The 22,835-nt window shown below is 27.4% G+C and overlaps 1 protein-coding gene across 1 annotated transcript in view; it reads right to left on the reverse strand.

Moving 5' to 3' along the window:
- Positions 1–22,835, reverse strand: part of LOC107446015 (cell adhesion molecule Dscam1) — a 195,532-nt gene that overhangs the window by 10,665 nt on the left and 162,032 nt on the right. The window contains exons 18-24 of the mRNA XM_043052767.3: positions 21,874–21,972; positions 17,798–17,983; positions 7,866–8,159; positions 5,997–6,167; positions 4,888–5,111; positions 3,116–3,179; positions 232–337 (exon numbers count right to left, since the gene is read on the reverse strand). Of these exons, the coding sequence (XP_042908701.3) occupies positions 232–337; positions 3,116–3,179; positions 4,888–5,111; positions 5,997–6,167; positions 7,866–8,159; positions 17,798–17,983; positions 21,874–21,972 (1,144 nt within the window). The remainder of the gene's footprint in view (positions 1–231; positions 338–3,115; positions 3,180–4,887; positions 5,112–5,996; positions 6,168–7,865; positions 8,160–17,797; positions 17,984–21,873; positions 21,973–22,835) is intronic.

Below are 22,835 nucleotides of genomic sequence, written 5' to 3' on the forward strand. Positions count from 1 at the left end.
AAAGTCTTGAAAATGGTTGATATAGACAACATGGCAATAGTGAAGAAACAGAAAATAGATAAAAAAAAAAAGATAAGATGTGCAAAAACAAAAGAGAAGACATCAAAAGAGCGTATAAAAATAATTAGGGGCTGAAAACAAGAAGCACTATTTTTAAATTTAAGTGTCAAAGTTATGATCAATAAAACTAAGATAGTGCTAAAAATATGTGGCGTGAAAATGGCTACTAACCCATCTCCAGGTTCTCGCCAAGGTCTCTTTTTATCGAGTTTTCTTCTGCTTTTTTCGGAGACACTGTAAATAATTCTTTCCCTTCGAGACTGCATCACCTCAACGCCTGTGGGGAAAAATAAATATCGATTTCATGTTCAAAGAAAACGTTTTTAATCTTATCAAAAAACTGAAAATAAACACATGCCCTAACGTTTCTTTATTATTACTTCAGAAACACATTCTTTTATTTCCTGTTTATAAATAAATAAAAAAAATCAAGTGCAATTTTTTTTTGTAAGAATCTAAAAGAATAAAAAGACGCTGATTGTATTAGCAGAGAATATTTGAAGAATTTCATAGCTGATAAAAGATTGAAAGTTCAAGTTTCTTAAAGAGAGTATATGCAATAAAATTTTAGTTGTTTTAAAAGGTAGGATTTCAAGATATAGCCTTATGAGCCAAGAAAAAAATAATTTGAAAGAAAAAAAATATCTGATAACAGTAATGTTGTTGTTTTAAAAATTTATATTTTCTTATTTCTTGTTTTTAGTCACAAATAAAATGCATTGTCACAGCAAATTATAACTTTTAGCAATGTTTAAAATAGGTTTTATTATTCTGCCGTTTTGAAATAACTTTTAATAATATTGCCCGTAATATTGTCCAAGGATTTTAACGATATTATAAGCAATAAAATAGTAGTTGTTTTTAAAGGTGCGATTTCGAAATATAGCATTATGAGCCAAAAAGAAAAATACTTTTGAAGGAAAAACAATATTTGATAACATTAATATTTTCGTTTTAAAAATTTATATTTTTATATTTATTGGTTTTGCTCACAGATAAAATGCATTATCACAGCAAATTAAATATTTTAGTACTGCTTAATATAGATTATAATGTTCTGCTGTCTTAAAATAGCTTGCAATAGTATTGTTCATAATAGCGTTAAATGATTTTAAGGAGATTATTTGCAATAATTTTAGTTGTTTCGAAAAGTAGGATTCCCAGATATAACATTATGAACCAAAAAAAAAAAAGAAAAATACTTTGAAAGATAAAATTTATTTGATAACATTAAAGTTTTCATTTTAAATGTTTATATTTTGATATTTGCTATGTTTGCATACAGATAAATGTATAATACAGTAATTAAATCTTTGAGCATTGTTTTAAGTATAGGTTATGTTTCGCTGTTTTAAAATATCTAGCAATAATACTGTTAAAGGAGGATGTAGCAAAATTACACTATAATAAATGGTATCCAAATGACTAAGCACAAGTTTCCAAGGTAAAAGTTTTCTTTCTTGCAGTCCTAAAAATTTTATCACTAAGTTTATTTCGTCCCTGTCAGTGTCAATATTTTTCAGAACTGAGAACTGTCCAATCATCTAGATTTTGTATTTTTTTTGTGTTACGTTTTTATTTTTTCAGATGGTTATTCATGTCATGATTGGTAATTGTAGCTTAAATACTCAGGTATCTTTTATTTAAAAAGCTGAGAGGAAGAATAGTGTAAGTGAAATTTTTTTAAAAAAAGGATTTACATGAGAAAGTTCTTATTTCAGTTTTATTTAACTGTACAACATTGATTTAGTTAGCTGAACATAGATATCCTTAAAATATCAGTGAACGAAGGTTCTAAATTTCTTACCTCATCAGCCACGAGATTAAGATTGAATTATGTTTGAAAAAAAGGAATGTAATCAGCATTTACAATAATAAGAAAAATTACTTCAGTCACATCGAATCGCAATGTATTTATATTATATGTTTATTACACTATATGTTTATCATATTACATGTTTATTACATTGTATGTTTATTATATTACGTGTTTATTACATTATATGTTTATCATATTACATGTTTATCACATTATAGGTTTATTATATTACATGTTTATTACATTATATGTTCTTTTATATATGTTTATTATATTATATATTTAGAGTGATAAAAAGATAGGCAACGCTACTAATTTTAGTTTCGATAGCACAGTCAGACTGCTTTGGCGAAATTTTCTATGATGGATTTGCTTAAATGAGGCTATATTTTGTTGATACAGCACTTAGTTGTTTTCTTCTAGGTGAGGGTAGATCTAAGTTTGATGATATAAACTTTACATGAAATTAATAAAGCAAATAAAGTAAAGTAAATAAGTTAAATAAATAAATAAAGCAAATAAAGGAAACAAATGAATTGAATAAATTAAATAAACAAATGAAATAAGCAAATGAAATAAATAAATAAATAAAATAAATAAGCAAATAAAATAAATTATTAATTTACATAAATTAAATAAATAAATAAATAAATAAATAAATAAATAAATAAATAAATAAATAAATAAATAAATAAATAAATAAATAAATAAATAAATAAATACGGATTTAAATTGCTTGATGTGGGTAGCTAATTCTAATAATCAAAACAAGAAATGAAATGATCAGGGTTCCAGGAAATGTCTTAACAAAGCTCAAAATACTGCTTATCAATGAAAACGCAATGCTCTTGATTGTGCTTTTTATAATAAAACTGACCGTTTAGAAGTCTGCTTTTTTTAAAGAAAAAAACAAACATTTTAAGACAAAAATGATGTACGATTCGAATAAATTCCATGCATCTTTTGTCATTTTATAAACACACTTATTCTAGTCATTTAATAAATAAATTTTACTATGTAACAACAAATACATAAAACGTTTTCGTGATTTTTTTTACCCTATAAAAACCGAACTCAATTCATGTATATTTTTTTTATACATGAAAGCAAATCACAGAAATACCAAGATAGTTATAGTGGATAAATATTTACTGGGGATGATTTAAGACTTGTTTGCATAACTAAAAGCAACTAAAAATATCAATACGAAACTACAGGAAAAGTATGGGTAAATACCTGTATGATGATATGCAGGAAAATAAATGGCTGGGGACTCGTATTTTCCTTCGGTTTTCTCCGACTGAAAGACATGAAATATAGTTTCACCGACTTTGCCGATACATCAAACAGCATCTTCAGTATTATTGTCAAAATGTGCCCAGCATAGATTATTCGCTTCGGAGATAAAATATTGGGAATGGAAATATTGGATATGAGAAAAGAAGCACAAAAGTCGTATATTTATTTGGCGACAAGTATTTTATTCATACGTTATTTATTTGTAGATGGAAAAATCTCCCTTTTTTATTGACGTTTGTGTAAGTGTTGCGGCACACTGAAGTGCCATTGAATTAAAGGATATCTAAATAGTTCAGAGAGAAGTAACAGTTATCTTCTAGGAATACGTCACGAAATCAGTACAAATTAACTGTGAAAAATAGCTGTTCTAATATAATAGTCTTCAAAGTATTGTTGAAAGTGATATTTTTAGATTTTACTCATTCTCAAAAAACCAACATAACGATATTATTAATGTTTTTTTAAAAATTTATCTGAAGATGCAAAGTATTTACGTCAAACGATATTTATTAGTAGATGGGAAAAATCTTCCATTTTTTACTGATAATTTTGTAAGTGTTGCGACAAACTGAAGTGCCATTGAATTTCGGATATCTGAATAGTTCAGCTGAGAAGTAACAGTTATTTTTATGGAACAGGTTGTAAAACCTATACAAATTAACTGTGAAAAATAGCTCTCTCAATATAATAGTTTTTAAGGTATTGTTAAACTTGATTTGTAGATGTGATAGTTACTAATACTGGAAAAACTAACGCAATGATATTATTCAGATGTAAAATTTTATTTTTTAAAATTAATTTATGTTTGTTTTTAAGTTTTCCGGTAAATTGAAGAGGAATTTAATGACATTAGCATATTTAAATAGTTGATGTAAGGAGATCTTTCAGGTACACATATCAAATCTGATGTAAAATAACTATCTCAAAATAATAGTTTTAGGATATTATTTAACTTTATAGTTCTTGGGGTTGTTTAACAGTAAAAAGCACGCGTCAACAATTTTATTGTTTTGCTATCTAATTATGGTTGGTAATATCTAATTATGGTTGGTATTTTACATAAAAATGATATTTGGTTTTGTGAGCATTGTGTCAAACTAAAAGGGCATTGAACTAAATACATCTGGTTTAATGGTTGTTTAAAAAACCATAAGTTGCAAGTTTTATACAAAATAATATTCAAACCATTAAGAACCGTTTACTGTTAGTTAAAATCTTGTTTTCTCGAGATCTGTAGACGTTTCTTCAGATTTACTTAGACTAATTGGATATTTCTTTGGTTTATAGCTAAAGTTTTTTTATGTGATTAATTTATTCAAATAGTAGCTAAATGTGGTAGCAGATTTCTTAAAAATAGCTTATCATAAAATGACATGTCTTTTTATACGTTGTTTTTTAATAAGACAGTATGTGTTTAGAATGAAGCCCTTTGCAAACAATACAAGACAAAATCGGATAAAATCAAATTCAGAGAGAAATAATATATGAATTTAATGAATATGAATTTAATTTCATTTTCCGAATATGAATTTAATTTTCCGAAGTTTTTTTTAATAATTTAGTTATCAAAAGCGCACAAAACTCTATTATAATCAGTTGCAAACTTTTAAATCATTTTTTAATGAATTGGCTTAGTTGATGCAAGCTGAATATGCTTAATATATGTAATTTTTTTTCACATTAAGAATGCATAGAATGAACCAACTTACATTTCTTGGGGGATAAGGTATATCATACGTATACCCTGTTCTGGAATTTCCAAAAGTTCCTGTATTTTTGTGGCTCACATTAGTGTTTTGTACGCAATGCTCACTGTAGCTTGGTACCCGATGACTAGCGTAAGGAGCTGGATAATACGTTGGTTCTTGGTGACTATCATACGTCACAGCTAATGGTACATTTTCTGGTTTCACAAGGTCATTACTATCGACGCCTGTAAAAATAAAGTATTATATGTCAGCTTTTAAACATCTAATTCTTAGTTTGCTTACACTTAAGTATTTATAAAATGATAAAAAATGAAGATTAAGAAGGGAAATATCTGAACGTTAAAGTCTAGCAGAGAACTAATCATAAATACACTGTTCCCACTCGAATACCATAGTCAAGCATCACTGGTTGTGGCTAGTTAGATGGTGAGTGGCCACTTTGATGAGCCTGCGTAGGACCGAGGGTGCGCGATATCGGGCCTCTTTAAACTGTTCTACCGTAAAGTGCTCCACTTCAGGTCATCGGACTACCAACGAGGGTAAGCCCTTCCCTCTGTTGAGGGTTGAAATAGTGATGGATCATTCTCAGGAATGTTTCCCAAGCCATCGCCAATAGCCCATTGTGCATCTCTAGTGCAGCGTAAATAAATTTCCTACTTACCTGATAGTCCAAAACGATAATTTTTTTAAAGAAAGTAAAAGAAATAAAATAAAAACTCTTGAAATTCTGATACTGACAGCGTTTTTTGATTTTACTGTTTTTGCAAATGGTCCTCTCTTCACTGTGCAACCGCTCACCAGCCACCGCTTGCATTAACTCTGTCTGGCAGATTGCAATATTCATTTCTTCTCGTGCGGCACATTAAACCAGCTTTTTGCCGATTCTTTTCTTTAGTAACTACCGGGGGTGCGCTTTTAAGTGTTCTTCAATTTGTTCACTTTGGCACGTATGCCATTTTGCGTACGAAAAAAAGAAAAAGAAAAAATGTACTTCCATTGTTTTTTTTTGTAATTTTATATTTAGGTCTTAAATATTCTCATCAATGAATTTATTAAACTCAAATTAAGAAAGAGACTTCGATATTTTTGTAAATGAATAATCATCTTACCGTCCGATGTTCTGGGATTTCTGTCTGGTAACCTTCTTCTTGTAACAAAACAGACTGCGCACATGATGACGATGAGCACAATCGCTGAGCTTACAACGGGAACTGTGATTGTCAAGTGGCGATAAAATGTGCTGTTCATATCGCTTATTTCAGAAGGACGGGGTGGATGCTCTAAGAGAAATAATTTTTTTAATAAAATAACTTGTGTAATTAAATAACTTGAGTAAAAGTAATTAAAGTAGTTTCTAGAAGTACGAGGATCAGACATTTCTGCTTTACATCGAGTATCATGATTACGAAAGCAAAATTATTAGTAAAAAGATGAATGTATCTCTAAAATAATGCTAGTAATTTTATTTACATTTAGTTTCAAATTTCTGGGAAATAAAAATATCTCTATGTAATAAAAAATATATACGCCACACAGTCTTTAATTTGTTTTAATACATCGTCTTTTTGATTTGACATTTTTTTTCAATAAATAAGATTGCCACGCTGATTTACCGTCTTTATAATCATGTGTTGAAAACCGTTTATTTGAAATCTATTTTTCAAAAGGTTTGTAAAAAACGTAAGTGGAATTCAAGTTTCTATAATTCTTACGCTGCTGCAAAATTTTATTGTAAAATTACAGTAAAGTAACCGGAAGCAATCTGTCTATTCAAATTAACCATAAAGTTTACGGTTAATATCATATCTTTAACTTTAAGGTTTTGAAACCGTTTTTAATTTATGGAGTTAAAAAATCGTGAATACAAAACGATTCAGTTTTGTAACTGTTTACAGCTAGAAAGATTTTAAAACCGTAAAAATGATATTTAACTAGACATTGGAGTTAGGTTATGGTAAGGTTTTTCGTTTTGTAACGGACATTGGAGTTGCAGTTGAAATACGTTCTGTCAAATGAATCTGGAATATGGCTTAATTAGGTATCTAGGTTGTAATATCTTTCATGAGAGATGGACTAAATCTTTGTTTTGTTTCAAGAAACTTTGAGGTGTTGCCAGTTATGCGTGAAGCCGAGTTTCGCATTCTAACAGCCCAGTGCTGTCTATTGGAGAGTTGTCATGTCTTCATGTGTTGAAGGAATAAAAGAAAGAATGTAGCGTAAATGTTAAGATTCGAACCCCCGTTTAGCCGGCCATATCATTGATGGATCAGCCCTTTCAGCTGCAGTACGAATTCAATTTTTAAGGAACTAAGAAGCTTCATAATTCCTAGGTGAATTCATAAGGTAGGCCCAGTTGGTGGGGATAAAATTCTGGTCCTTTAACAGTATTAGGTGTAAACAGTCAGCAAACGCTTTTTCTCGCAGTTAACAGTTTGGATATCATATTTTTTATGTTTTTTTGGTTGTTTTGGTTGAAAATAGCAAATTTTTATTTAATTTCATGCTGAGTGTCTTTTTTTATTTATATAAAAGGAAAAGTTTTCTAAATCTCCAAAAATAATTTTTTTGTATAATTTTGCTTATAGGCTTGTTTTTTGGTATGGTGAATTATTAATAGAATTATTAATAGAATTTTGAAACTTTTCGGTCGAATTTTTTCAAATGTAGCTCCATTGTAGCAAATAATGCTTTTAAATCAGTTGATTACATATGTTGCTATGTTTAAACTACAGTTGAGGTAAAAAAAACAATGTAAAATAAGTTAACGGGAAATACATTTGCTATATTTACTACCTTACACAAATGTAAAATAAGAGCTATTAAAATGCCTTTTATTTATAGTTTCAATCTAAAACATAATAAACATTTCTATAACTTATAGATGCAGTATGAAACCACGATTACGAAAATTATCATACTATTATTATAATAATATTTATAATGAGGATAATTAATGTACAATAATAATTAGTACTTACCACCAGACAAAGTCAACGTTGCAAATAAATACTCTGAATCTGTCGTGCCCGCGTCATTGCGAGCTGTCATAAACAAAGTATACCAAGTTCCAGGACTAAGGTCAGTTATAGTTATATTTTGTTGCTCCGGTATAATATTATTGCTGACCAATGTCCATTCTGGTTGGCTGTTGGCTCGATACTGTATGACGAAGAAAGTTATGGGACATCCACCATTGTGCCAACTGTTTAAGTTGATGCACACGCTCGTAGAATTCACAGTAAGAAGTCGTTCTTTTTCTGGTGTTACCGGAGCTGGAAAGAAAGGAAATTTTCTCATTTTTTAAACTGATTCAGTTTCTTCAACTCATTAAAAGAGCAATTTTTTCAAGTAATATAATGTTAAAATATTTTTGTGAGTGTGATTGATTTAAAAACAAAATTTATTTAGTTCATTACATTAAAAAAAGGATGATCAAAACTACCAGAATATGGTAACATTCATCATGTTTCTAGCTCTATGAGATCATCAAAAAGCTCTGTAATTTTTGCTGAAAGGCTTTGGCAACGATTTGGGTAAAATTAACAATAAAATATGGTTTTATAATGTGGAACAAATTGGATAATTTAGCACGATATCTTAGAGCATGGAATAAAAACAATTTATTCGATTAAATTTCCTTCTCAGTTTTGAAATTTTTACTAAATGTGGATGAAATAAGAACAATAATTTTGACAAACAGAATTTCTGATAGAAAAGTTACCATATGAACAGAAAAATTACCTAATAAATGGTTTAAATATCACATATTTTGATTTTATTAGCAAGAATTATGGTTTATTTTACCAGAAATGTCATTACCTTACAGTACGGTAGTTTTATCAGTATTGTTTTCTCTGTCTATGTAAAAATAACTTGATTTTCAGATTATATTACGTACCGTAAGGATTGGGTCAAAGAATTGTATTTCTGTGCTTATTAATAACAGAATTAGTAATAACCGATATGTATGCAAATAAACTAAATGAGAAAGGATAAAATAAAAAAAAACAAAACATGCAAAAGGAAATTGTCCCCAGTATTAGTTTATATTTTGTTAAAGTTTTTTTCTGAAGTTTACAGCAGATAGATAGATAAATATGTCTTAAAATAGCCTCCAATTTAGCTTCCAATAGACATTGGAGAGAAATATACTTCCCTAAATATATTAAAGACTGTTAATTTGCCTTAATATCTTTAACAAATAATACAATATTTTCAAGTGGACTCTTAAGGCGACAATAATTTATTTTTGTCATACCTAAATCCAAGACCAGAGGAGCGTTATTTACATTATAAAACTAAATATTTCTTTTTATTTTCGTTTATTTTTTAAAATTATCTCAAAAATACAACTCTTATTGGACAGAACAATCTTAATAACTAATCATAATCAGTCTTACGGCTTAAACTGTTCTTATTTGACTCATTATTTCGTAATCGTTTGATATTACTTTGTTGTACTAAAGATATGTAGTTAACGTTTTACATTTATGGAACGATTAGTAAGTTGTATTTCTTTTCGTAATAAATTTTATGTATTACCTCTCAAGCTAGAATATGCAATGAAAATAATGAATACAAAATAACTATTTAGAATTGGAAATAAACATTAGGATTAGTTTACTTTTTACAATTCAGTTGAACAACCATTTCGGCAAACAAAAAACATTTAACTAGTTTTTATAGTTAAAAAAATTAAAGAAAAAGGTTGAAAGTTAAACTTCTGTAGAAACTGAAAAGTATCATTATGTTTAAATTTTGTTCTAAAAGAATCATAAACTAAATCTGTGGAGCCATAGATATGTTATTATAATAAAAATCTTGGGATCTTTAGATTGGATAATTATTAATTTTTATGTAAAAATTTATTTACCATCAAGAAATAAAAAAAAATATTGAAAAAGTGAGCAAGAGCAGAGACCTTTATTGCTATTTAAGGTATTTACTATTTTATGGAGTTTTCTGTTGGTTTAAGCAATAAGTACTAATTAAGTCACTAAAACAATTTTAATATGTTCAAGATAAGAATCTATGCAAATTAAAAAGAACATATCTAATAAAACCATGCTAAACATTTGATGCCTCATAGTTCACCGTATCTTCCACATTCCTGAGTTATCTTCTTCATCATAATATTCTTTTTATGATTCAGTTTACTTTATGATAAGTTTTAATGTTACACTGCCAAGTTAAAGCTTGAGTATTATCTTCATAAAATCAGATATAGTTATTTTCTTATCTAAATTTTAGAATTAAAAATGTAAGGGATATGCTTATGAAAAAAGAAGCGTTTTCTAATAGAAAAGGTAATTTAGAGAAGATAGAGAGAGGTTTAGAGAATAACAATTGGGAGAACTATACCTATAGATAAGGTTACTAATTGCTTAGCTTTTTTTTAAGGATTAGCGTAGCGAAAATGTTTTTTTGGAACTCAGCCAGAAATCGACTGTTAGGGCTATGTTGATTGTCGTGAAAATGAAATTAGCAAAATTGGATAATATTAGCTATTAATTTTAAAAGAAATAAAAACAATTCGAAATTCGCACTGAATTAATAGTTTCCGAATTTGTTTGCATCGATAATAATGAAGTGAAAATTTTGTTTCCTTGTGTGTATTTGTCTTATAACTCAAGAAACTGAAATTTTCAAATTTAGTTCGCTCAATAGACACTTATGAAAGACATAATTTTTTCATTATCTTACTAGGTGCCATTGATAAAAATGAGACTGCAGACGATTTTCTTTCTTTCAAATATTTTGAAGATTACGTCAGTGATGTTTGCTAGTTTATAACTCTCATCGAAAAAAATAGTTTTTTGCACGTTCCTTAATTTGCAATTTTTTTTTTTATTCGTTATGCTTTATCAGTGTGAACATGACAGAATTGGCTGATTACGGCACAAAATTAGTATTTTTAATGTTAATTGAAACCACAGGTTTATTTCGTTCATAGTGATGCTTTGAATGCATGAAATGCATATTTATAAAATGCATATTTTAATTATAAAATGTTTATTTTAATTTATATTAAATATATATTTTATTATAAATGATTATTTTAATGCATATTTATAAAACTACAAATAATTTAAAATCAACAGTAATTGAAAGATAAAATAATAAGCTATGTATTGAAAAGCAAAATTAATGAAGAATTAGCATTAATTTGTATAGAATAAACGTAAAAAATCATCATTCGTATTGACGTCACTGTTAATTGATTAAATATGCTATTAGGTAATAATTTAATCAAAAAAATAATAGTTATGTTCTAGGAAGCAAAATAAATGAACAAATATATCTACTCTTTTAGGGAAACTGTGTGAAATCGCTATACTGTTATTGACTCTAATGAGGTTTAATCAATTTTGCTAATATGTACAAATTGAATTAAAAAAAGTTGTGTACTAAAAAGAAAAATTATGATACTAATTCGCTTAAGAGAAACGTGAAAAAATCAAACTATTATGGACACCAAAGATGCATAGTTAGTTTTAGTAAACAGTAATAATTGAAATAAAAAAAATATGCTATATATAAATTTGCATGATTGCTGTCAATTTTGACCACCATAAGTTAACCTTAAGCAACAACTTCATGCTAAATAATTTTGAATATAGTTAATCGGGATTTTGATGGGATGAACTTCTGAAAACATGTTTCGCTTAATCGAACAACATGAAGCATTTGGAAAGGAAAAATATTAATAAATTTAAAAATTGGAATTATTTCTGCTTTATTAATTGTGTTGGTTTATGTCTTTCAGTTTTACGCAGGATTTTAATGTTTAGTTCAGTATTGACATATTGATTGTTTATATTGCTCCACCAGGCACGTAAAACGGGTAGTCAGCAAGTAAATTAATAAATTTAATGTGATTTATAATAAAGATAAGATATTTTAATCCATTAAATCTAAACATGTAAGTAATATAAAAATGATAAGATATTAAATAGTGAATATCAAGCACAATATATACATTAAGTAATTTCCAAGCCTCATAGACTTTTGTTTGAATTCGAGCCGACTTCTGCCCAAAATTATTTAATTTTGATGGCAGAAAAACTGATTTTAGACAGTTAGATGATCTTAAATAATTAAAATTATTTGTTCCCCCATCAAAAAGGGAAACAAAAGGGAAATTAGAAAATAATATTTCAAACACCTATGAGAAAATTGAGCAAAAAAAACTATTTTTATTAACAGAGTGGAATCAAGAGCTTTGACTATGTGCTCAAGTCTTGTATTTATTGGATTAGCTAATTTGACTACAAAACTAGTTCAATTCATTTAGGATTGTAATTAAAAAAAATCCGACTACACTTTAGTTTAATTGCGTTACTTTTTACTTCAATCAAATATTGCTTTTTTGTTAGTTAAACTAGTTAAAAATAGTTGTTAACTACCTAGAAATTATTCATAAACAACAAAATATTTATTAATAAAGGAGAGACAATATGAAAGGAATAAATAATGACACTTGTACATTTTTACCTAATTACTTCCAAGGGATGCTCAAATTGCTGTAAACATTGTTACTGACATTGTTACTTATTAAATAATTTGCATTGCTTCTTCCCCGATGATTTAAACATTGCAATCAAATAGAAATATTTGCAGTTTTTTTAAACAAAATATTAAGCAATTATCCTTGAACATGCAATTTTGAGAGAAAATTGCGAGTAGAAATTAATTTCTCCCGTCTCTAAATGGGACGGAATATTTGATTTTAATAAATCAACCATGTATGAAATCGACAGAAATGAATTGGAAACAATTGAAGATAGAATTCTAGGTATAAAGTATTTGGAACAAATGAGGTTATCCCAAAGAATGCTAGAAAAGGTTTCCGATAAATTATTTTAAGAGGAATTTATCGTCTGTTATGAAGATATTTATAAAGATTCTGTATATTCGTGCGATAAACATAATTTTAAAGCATTCTATGAATAGAATAAGGAATTTTATATTTTCCTTCGAGTGATTGTTTAGAAGTAAGATACAATGTTTGGATTGATTGTTTCTTTTTGAAAGTTAAACTAGTGAACTACTAGTTAATGACTGTTGTTTATAAGTGCATTTATAAACAATATAACGTTTGTATAAATAAAGTTGAAACAAAATAAAAAGTGCAAATGTTAGCATTTGTAATTTTTTACATTGTCATTGGGACTTTGTTTTTTATGCAAAGTAAAATTAATCCTCTTATATTTCCAAGCAAAGTGCGAGAGAAAATGAATAAAATAAAATATCTTTCTAACTTTCCATCTAATGATCAGATTTCCGCTCACTCCGTGAAAAATTTTGCAACAAAATTATTGGCACTTTGGGTGCTGTAAAATTCTTTTTCTCTCATAAATTTTAAAACGAAATTTCACAGTAAGTTTACGGTAATTCAGTAATTTTAAGGTAATTACTACTGTAAAAATTATTGTAATATTTATTTATTTAGAGTGATGAAGTGATTTTACAGTAATTATTACTGTAAAAATTGCGATACATTATGTTTTTTGTTATGTAACATGTTCCGATTAAAATAGAGATAACGGTAAAGAATATTGGGACCCTGAGTTACTAGGATTTAATCTTAGTGGTTTGAAGCGAAGACTTAGCATTAATTTAATTGATTTTTGGAGGGCAAGTTTTAATTAAAACACGAAATCAGATACAAAAGAGTACTTTCTCTGAATGAAAGTGCTTTTTTTCCCGACAAATTTCAAGTCAAGATATGAGGTCAGATATGCTATCTGAAAAACATGGTTGAAATGTTTTAGGTAAGGGAACCATGGACTCTTTAGCTTGAACTCCTAAATATTATTTCACCTTTTTGCGTTTTTTTCCACATATCCGTAATTAGTTAAGCTGTCAAAAATCTTTTGTACACAGCTTTTAAACTTGATTATCTAAACATAATTCCATGTAAATTAATTTTTATTACCGGTTTAATATTTTCTAGTACTTGATTTATCTGATTATGAAAAAATTTTAATAGTAAGGCCAAAACTTTTTTGTGCCAATTTAATGAACACAAGTTTAATTGAAAAATTATCTAAGGCTTGGAGAAATTGGTGAGATAATTCTTTCGAAAGAAAATTTCCGTAATTAATGAAGCATCTCACTGAAAATACTAGAAATACTCAAAAATGGAAATTAATATCAAGTGTTCCAATTTTCCGACAGCTTTCTTTCTTATATTTATGAGATTATAATATTTGGATTATAGTCACACCTCACTATTCAAATCCAAATCTGCCAAAAAAATGTAAGTTTATCAACGCTCATTTGTAACTTAAAAAGCCGTCTGCACCAATTGATTAACATATTTAAGGTTTTGCATGGAGCCATTAAGATAGAGTCCTAATACGTGAATATCCCATGATTAGACGCGAAGTTATTAAACTGCTCTTTTTTTATTTCCTTACAATATTTATTAGCAATTTCTATAAAACATAACTTACATTATTAGGTAAACAATGTGATATTGTAACATTAACAGTGCAACTTATATTGATGTGCATTTAATTAGTTAAAACGTTTCGTCTCATTAAATTCGGCATTAATATAAATAAGCAATTAGGTGCAATTTTCTTCATAAAAATACTGAGAAATTTTGTATGAAAATGCATTTTAGAATTCAAACATTTGGAATTATTTCTTCCAACAATAAATGAGACGGATTATTTGGATTTAATAAATCAACCATGTAAGAAATCGTCTGAAATGAAAACAGAAACTACTGGAAATCGAATACTCCACGATATAAAGTTTCAGTAGGAATGGGGTTTTTTCAAAGAATGCTGGAAAAGGTTTTCGATAAATTATTTTAAGAGAAATTTATCGTCTGCTACGGAGAGATTAATAACGATCTTGTATATCGTTCGATAAACATAATTTGGAAGCATTCAAGAAATAGAATAAGAAATTTAATCTTTTTCCTCGAATAATAGTTTAGAAAGGACGATTTCATGTTTAGAGTTTTTTTTAATGTTTACTCTCTCTTTACTAGTTTACTAGTTAGAATAGAAAGCAATTTTTTTCTTTGATAGCTAAACTAGTAAATGGAAAGAGCTGGTTTATTTCTACATGTCTTTTAAAAATTGTTTAAGCAATTTATAATACAACTCCGTGTACTTAATATATTATTTATTTAAGCTTGTTGAAATGTTTTAAAATGAATTATGCGAATCAACTCTTTAGTTACGTTTTATGTTTTTGTAAAGAAAAAAAATAATAGATATAAAAAGCTTAGAAAAGCTCTTTAAATTATAAAATGCTTTATTATATTAGAAATAAATAATAGTAATCAGCACTAGGAGTTTAGGCAAAATATTTAAACACTGAATTGGTAAACAATTTTCCTATTCAGTCAATTTTCCAATTTAAAATATTTTCCAATAATAATAATTGGAAAACAAAAAAGTAGCTATGTTTTAGAAAGTGAAAAAAACGGAGAAAAGGCACTTAGACTTTTAAGCTTTTTTACTCCTTTTTTGAATGAATTTTCAAATAATTACAATTAAAAAAAATAGCTATGTTTTAGGAAATAAAATAAACAAAGAAAAGGTACTTACGTTTTTAAGCTTTTAATGCTTTTTTTTAATTAATTTTTAAATAATAATTGGAAAAAAATAGCTATGTTCTAAGAAGCAAAATAATTATTTCTTGCTGTATAATTTCATTTCTGCGCATCATTTACTTATACGAATCTTGTGTATTGTTAACATTAAGCTGTTCTTAATTTCAAATATTGTGTCTCATTCTTCATTATTAAAAGCATATTACGCTAAAAATTGCGTATTTAAAGATCTGCAGAATATTTTTAAATACTGAAGCAGAACCTTTATATTGATCTGCAGCCTCATGGAGAGATTCAAAAATTTATTTGCCGGGAAGTAGTAAGTAAAATATTTCGTATTCAAATTTTGTACTTTGAAGGTTTGGAAGTCCTCAAAGGCAATAATGTGAAACACATGATAAAATAACTGCACTACTAAAGGAAAGTATTTGAAATTAATTAACTGAAACTTATTTTAAGAAGATGAAAACTTACCTTATGAATATTAAAGATAAGCTGTTAATTCTGGGGAGAGAAATTATTTTAATTTTCTGATTCTTAGATTATTCATTTCCAAACTCATTGAATAATCAATTATTTTAGATTTGCTAGCTATTTTTTAAACTATAGATATCATCTTCCTGTAAAAGAATTATCGGGGCTTTAAGACCTACAAATAACTTATTTAAGTTGAAAAGTTACAAACTTTTTTTTAAAAAAAAAGTTGCCAATTTGGCGAGTTTTACCACCTACATAAATTAATCAGAATAAATCAATCATTCTCAATTGGGTACTTGAAACTCGAGAAAAAGTGAAGTGATAGCCGGTCACCATTTAATACACGGCGATTAAATGGTGGGATAGTCACCATTTAATCCCCTCGTATTAAATGGTGACTGGATCCCGTTACATCTGTCGGAGTCACAAAGTCCTCCAAGTTCGCATGACAAATCAAAACCTCTGGGGGTACTGATTCAGGAGCTCCCTTGTCTTCTGGATTGGGTTTTAAATTACAAGCTTACGGAATTTAACATTGGTAGCCGTAAACTCAAATTTGGTTCGGTTGTTCAACGACGATTAAAATATGATAAAATTATGCCAAACCATGTGATTTAAATCAGATTTTAATGGACACTTGTGAGGACGTGTGTTGAATCTGATTGTCTTCTGAATCGACAAATGTCATGATTTACCATCAACGACGTCACTTGTAGGTATCCATATTTAAAAAAATAAATAATAAATTAGAGCCTAAATGAGGCAGCATTGAAGTAACATTTTAAAGATTAAAAAGTTGAAATTTCAGACGCTTTAACTTTTCAAAGAACTGTGGAATTTCCTTATACTAGAGGGCTGCGCCCCTTACTCGCTAACGCTCGCCAACCCCCGAAAATTGATACGCAATCTTATATGGTTTGCTTCGCGAATCAAGCTCGCTTCGATCGCTACTAGCTTTGGTATACATTGCAAATGCACAAAATTCTAAGAATTCAAAACAATCATTCAAATCCATATAAAAACTTTTTTTTAGAAAAAAATTACATCTTTTTAGTAAATACTAAGTCATTAAAATAAATTTCAATTCAAATAAATGACTGATTCAGGAGCTGATTCAGGATGATGGTAATTCGTTAAACCTATTAGAAATGTGCTATAGTATAATTCGTGATATAAATCAAAAATCGTCAAATAAATTCGTAATACATAAATTCGTGAAAAAAAGGGCTTTCGACAAAATACTAAACTAGAGATATATCGACAAAGACGACACACTTCTGCCTAGCTTAATAGTATGACATTGCCGCAGTTGATGCTCTTTGATTATTTCAGTTTCCGCTATTAAAAGCGCTATATGTTGAGCCACCTCAGCTAGATTTGGCATGTGACATTTTTAGCGGCAATCATTGGTCGATTCTCCGTGTAAGAGAAATAGTGACGTAAACAAAACGAAGCAAACGTTGCCACCGGCGGAAAAGAAATACAGCCAAAATTTGGGAGCCACGTAAGAGAATTATATATATTAGATTAACGTTTTGCTCCATTTTCCAGATCAGGATAGATTACTCTGGCTAACATAAGGCTGTCATTGATCTAGCAGTCAGACTGCAAAGTCATAGCAGTTGTAAAATAGCAAATTATTTGCAAAGAAAGCGTTTTTTTTTCATTTGGCGGCAGAGCCTTCAAAAATCGGCCAAAGTTTAGCGTATATTCGATTCTAGTAACTCATAACTGAAAGAAACATGTCGATAGGCGCTGTTACTATTACTAATATTTTTGAGTCATGAAATACCTACACGTAGAAGTTAAGTATACTCACAGTCACGTAAGGAGGGGGTAGAAAGGCTGGACACTTACCAATTCCATCTGTTTTGGCAGACAATATCTCGCTGTCGTTTCCGTGACCGGCGCTGTTGAAAGCGACCAAATAAAAAGAATAAGATGTTCCACATTGTAACTCGTGTAAGGTATAAGAAGTTCTTTCTCCAGTTAAATGAACTTCATTCCAGTCTTTGCCGTCCATTCGGTGGTGAAGAATATAACCTTTAAAGAAAACGAAGAAGAAACTTCACACTCCATTTAGCAATAAAACACCCATTCACGCAATCACGTCATAGAAGATTTTATTCTTTCTTATAGAAATGTATGAACCAACTGAAATATATATTTTTTTGCTCTCTGATAAGGTGGTGAAGATGTGATATATGCTTTGAGCATCAAGGTATTTATTAAACTGTTATACCTTCGTATTAAGGTAACACCATCTTTATACAAAGCCATAGCGTGAAAAATGTGACGTCACGTATCGAGGGCTTCCGTGTTGAAGTTAGACGAAGAAGCTATGATGTCTTCCAGTGAAAGAAAGATTTATTTTCTTTGAAAATTCTTTGATTTCATTTTAAATTAGTCGGTAAAACATAAATGAATATATAAATAATCAAAACAATTTTCAACTATGATGGTTTTTGATTTTATTTTGCAAATATAATTCATTAAAAATAATAATGTACAAGTAATAGTCATTAAAAAAACTACAAAATGGTATTCATTAAATAAATTGTAGCATTCATTAAATATACTGTGCATTTGTATTGAAAATTTCCGGATCAGATTGCGGTATTAAGTATGAGCACTTTAAGTACATCGTTCATAAAATCCATTTTACAGTAAAATATTATACCGTAATTTTTACAGTAATAATTATTTATTTAGAGTGATTCAGTGATTTTACAGCAATTATTACTGTAAAAATTAGGGTATATCAGATTTTTTGGTCCGCAGTATGTTCTGGAAAGAGCACTGGCACCTTGAGTTCCGGAACATAGCACAGTAATTTTATCCTGAATTTTTTACAATGTAGAAACGGTATTTAAAATAAGAGTTTGTTTCACAAAACTGAAAATTACTGATTAAACTTAATTAGATTTTGAAAGTGAAAAGATTTAACAAATATCAATACATAAAAATTTAATTTAGATAAAAATTTAACAAATTATCAATAAAAAATTTCTGTTTTGAAAATTAATGGAATAGCATCTTCATGTGATAAAAATTAAAGGAAAAATTAATTTTTCGTTTCCTGGGAAAGATTTAAATAACTAAATATTTAAATGAATTATTTATAAATCAATGTATGCAGAAATTGTGATTATTCTACATAAAAATATTATTATAATCATAATATGATTAATATATATTAAAATATGATTATTATTTGAAATAAATAATTATTTTAAATAAAAATATAAGAGTTTTGAAAATTCAATACATTACAAAGCATATTGTTTCTAGGCATTAGAAATTACTATTATAAAATTAGAATTTTATAAAAGAATTCCTTCATTATTTTTAATCCTTATTTAAAAGAATGAAGAGTATAGTAGATTTACCTCTTGTTAAAAATATATCTTAGCAGAGATTATGATTTTATTTTAATAAAAATGAAATAGGTTAAAATAGTTTTTTACTAAGATTGCTTTCCCTCTTTCATAATTTCATTATAATTTTGCAAGTAAATAATAAATTATTCATGTCAGAAGAAGTTGAATTAAGAAAAACACTGAAACATTTGAATTATAGAGTAAAAAGACATTGAGAACATTGCATTTAACATAAATAGTAAATATTTAATTCATGTGAAAAAAGAACTCGACTATTTCAGGAAATTAATTTAATGTTGTATTTTGCATTTTGCATATAATAAGTTTAATGCTTCGCGATATTGCATAAATTATCAAAATGTTGTTATGTTATATTTGTTATTTTAATAAATGTTAAATGTTAATAATGTTTCGTAAAATTACTCAGTTACGTATAAAAATATTATTAATGAAACTTTGAATATCGTATACCCTATAGAATAGTAAAAATAATATATCAAAATTGTGGATATTAAATCAATATTATTTGTACAGATATAATAGAGATTTTGAACAATTTAAATCAAAGTTTAGTTTAAATATGCATATAAGAGAAACTCAAACAGTCTACAAGCGTTTCAGAACTTATAGTGCAAATTTTTGAAAACTGAAGTTATTTTTTCCCCTATGCAATCACTTGTATTTACATTAGAAATTCATGATTTATTCTTAGAGAAAATTAATTACTTTATGGTATTAAAAACGGGATTGCCATCAAATAAACATTTATTTACATACTTAGAATTTTAAAAGCATACTTGAAAATGCTATAATAAAATTATCTTAATTTTCTTTTCAAAATCAGGAAAAAATGACCTATAGTTTGTTTATTACGAACAAAAAATTAATTAGTTCAGTTTCTCGGAGAAGCTTAATTTTATGTAGGGTAAAGAGTTACTCAGATCAACGAAAAACTAGAATATCGTCAAATATACATTTATTTACAAATTTAAAATTTTAAAAGCATACATACGCGCGCAATTTTATATAAAAAAAATATATTAAGCTTTTTTATTAAAGCCGGAAACATTGCTATTAGTTTATTTATTACTAATAAATAAAAAGACATGTCTAAAAACACATCTAAAGATATTTATATAATAGAATTGTCCAAATCTTTTTTAAAAGCAGGAACTAAAAATATTTTATTTACTACTAATAAATTATAAATAAATTGAATTTTTCCAAAAAAGTTAATTCTATTTAGGGTTAAGCGGTACTTAGCTAAACAAAAAACTAGATAAAAGATTTGTTTACATATTTAGAATTTTAAAAACATACACGCGCAATTCGATAAAGAAGTTATATTAAGCTTTTTTTTTTATCAAAGCAGGAAACATTACTATTAGTTGATTTATTACTAATAAATAAAAAAGACATCTAGTTTCTCAGAGAGAGTTAATTCTATTTAGGGTTAAGAGTAAAACAGTTCTACAATGCTAATGTTCTAATGTATTTGATAAAATGAAAAAATATAACAAAGAATAAAATCCCCAAACAACTACATCATGATGATTGTGCAACACAGTTAATCAGAATTATAATCATAAGCGTCAAAAAAATATTACAAAAATTACTTTTGTCAATTCCATTTTCATTCTGCAACTCCACAAAATAAGTTGACTTAGGAGACCACCATTAGTTACGTGATGATTAATGAAAAATATCAGGTGTAGGATTTCGATTGAGATAATGTTGATTAATAAGGTACTATTTATCTCTCTAAAAATTTGAATTGTGTTTTTGGAAAAATATATTGTTCATTTTTAATGTCTCTACAATAGTATTACTACAATCAATATTACTGCATTTCGCGGCAGGCGAACGTAGCTACAATGTCAAAATATAGTTACAAAGTTTGTCAACAGAGGGCACTGAAAATTTAAAACTATAAAACAATATTTACTTTTGCAGGTCAAACTACTCCATTTTAAATATTTGCATGGATGTCTTTTAATTTTGAGCTTAAATTTTTAGCCAGAGAGAATTTACAGCTTGTAACTGATTTTGATACTCGTAGGATGAAAGATTGGTTTATAAGCAGAGCGTAAAAATCTGTCTTTTCATTTTTTCTTTTATAATTTTATTCAAGATTTCTGTTACTTTTGGTACACCTGTTACTTTAGATATTACAATATTATTCATATATGATCTATATTTTCAAACTATTTAACTTTTAACTTTGAAACTAAATAAAAAACGAAAATTAAAATTATCTTCGTTGAAATGAAAACCATTTAATGTTTTCCAAATTGCCATCTAACTTTAATTTGCATTTCTTTTACATTTATTTACTATGTGTCTATAAGGCTCTTCAAAATTAAAGAAAAATACAGCTGCAAAATTAAAAGGAAGAATAACATATTTTATGAAGTTTGCATATTATAGTACGTTCTATTTTGTTATAACATTGATAAAAATCACATTATAAATTTATCGCATTATCAATCGCATTATTGATAAAAATCTTAACTTTTACTTTAATGTGCAAATACTTTATTGTTTACTACTTACCGGAAATGGGTGAATGAGGAGAAGTTTGTGGGTCCCAAGTAATTTTTATTGTTCTTGAGGTCGCATAGTAGGTTTTTATCACAGGAGGTTCTGGTTTGTCTGAAACAAAATATTTCAATGTTGATTTTTCTCATACATTGATTACATCACAGCGAAGATTAAAGTTGAGATTAAGTTAATAGAGCTAAACATGACACACCATTGATACATGGACGGGCGTGAATGATCAATATATTTTGCTTATTTTTTATTATATTATTAATTTTGTTAAAAATTTAATTTAGAACATTTTTTTTTTGTAAGTTGAAAGAAATGAATAAATTGTTATTATATATATATATATATATATATATATATATATATATATATATATATATATATATATATATATATATATATATATATATATATATATATATATATATATATATATATATATATATATATATATATATATTGTTATTGGAAGTTGTTTTAAATGTATTAATTCCTTTTTGAGTTTTTAACTTTGAGAAAAATTGAATATATTTTTAAAATATCACAACTATATTTTCCTTTTTTGAAGCTCTTGAAGAATAATTAATTCTCTGAAAGATTTTTAAAATACTGAACACTTTTGTGGACTTCATATAAACTTGAACTATATATACTGTAAAAAAAAAGAGATCCTATTACAATTTTTAATTAATCGTGGAGTGACGAAAAATGATAAAATATTTATTTCGCTTAAAACTCAAGAGTTCTGAGACCACTTAAAGCAAACTAACTAGTATAATGATTTAATAACTTTGATAAAAAATCTATTATTGTACTTACTCAAGAATAATTTTATATTAAACAAAACATGCTTTACGTAATGCTAGTTATAATTGAAACATCTTTTTTATGCTATTATCAAGGTCGCTAAAAAAAGGTATTTGATAGTGTGTTTCTTAAATTAGCAGGGGCAATATATTTTTTTA

Source organism: Parasteatoda tepidariorum, chromosome 10 (assembly GCF_982258835.1).
Source record: "Parasteatoda tepidariorum strain Cologne lab strain chromosome 10, Ptep-v5.0, whole genome shotgun sequence".
In the NCBI taxonomy this organism is placed as follows: domain Eukaryota; kingdom Metazoa; phylum Arthropoda; class Arachnida; order Araneae; family Theridiidae; genus Parasteatoda; species Parasteatoda tepidariorum.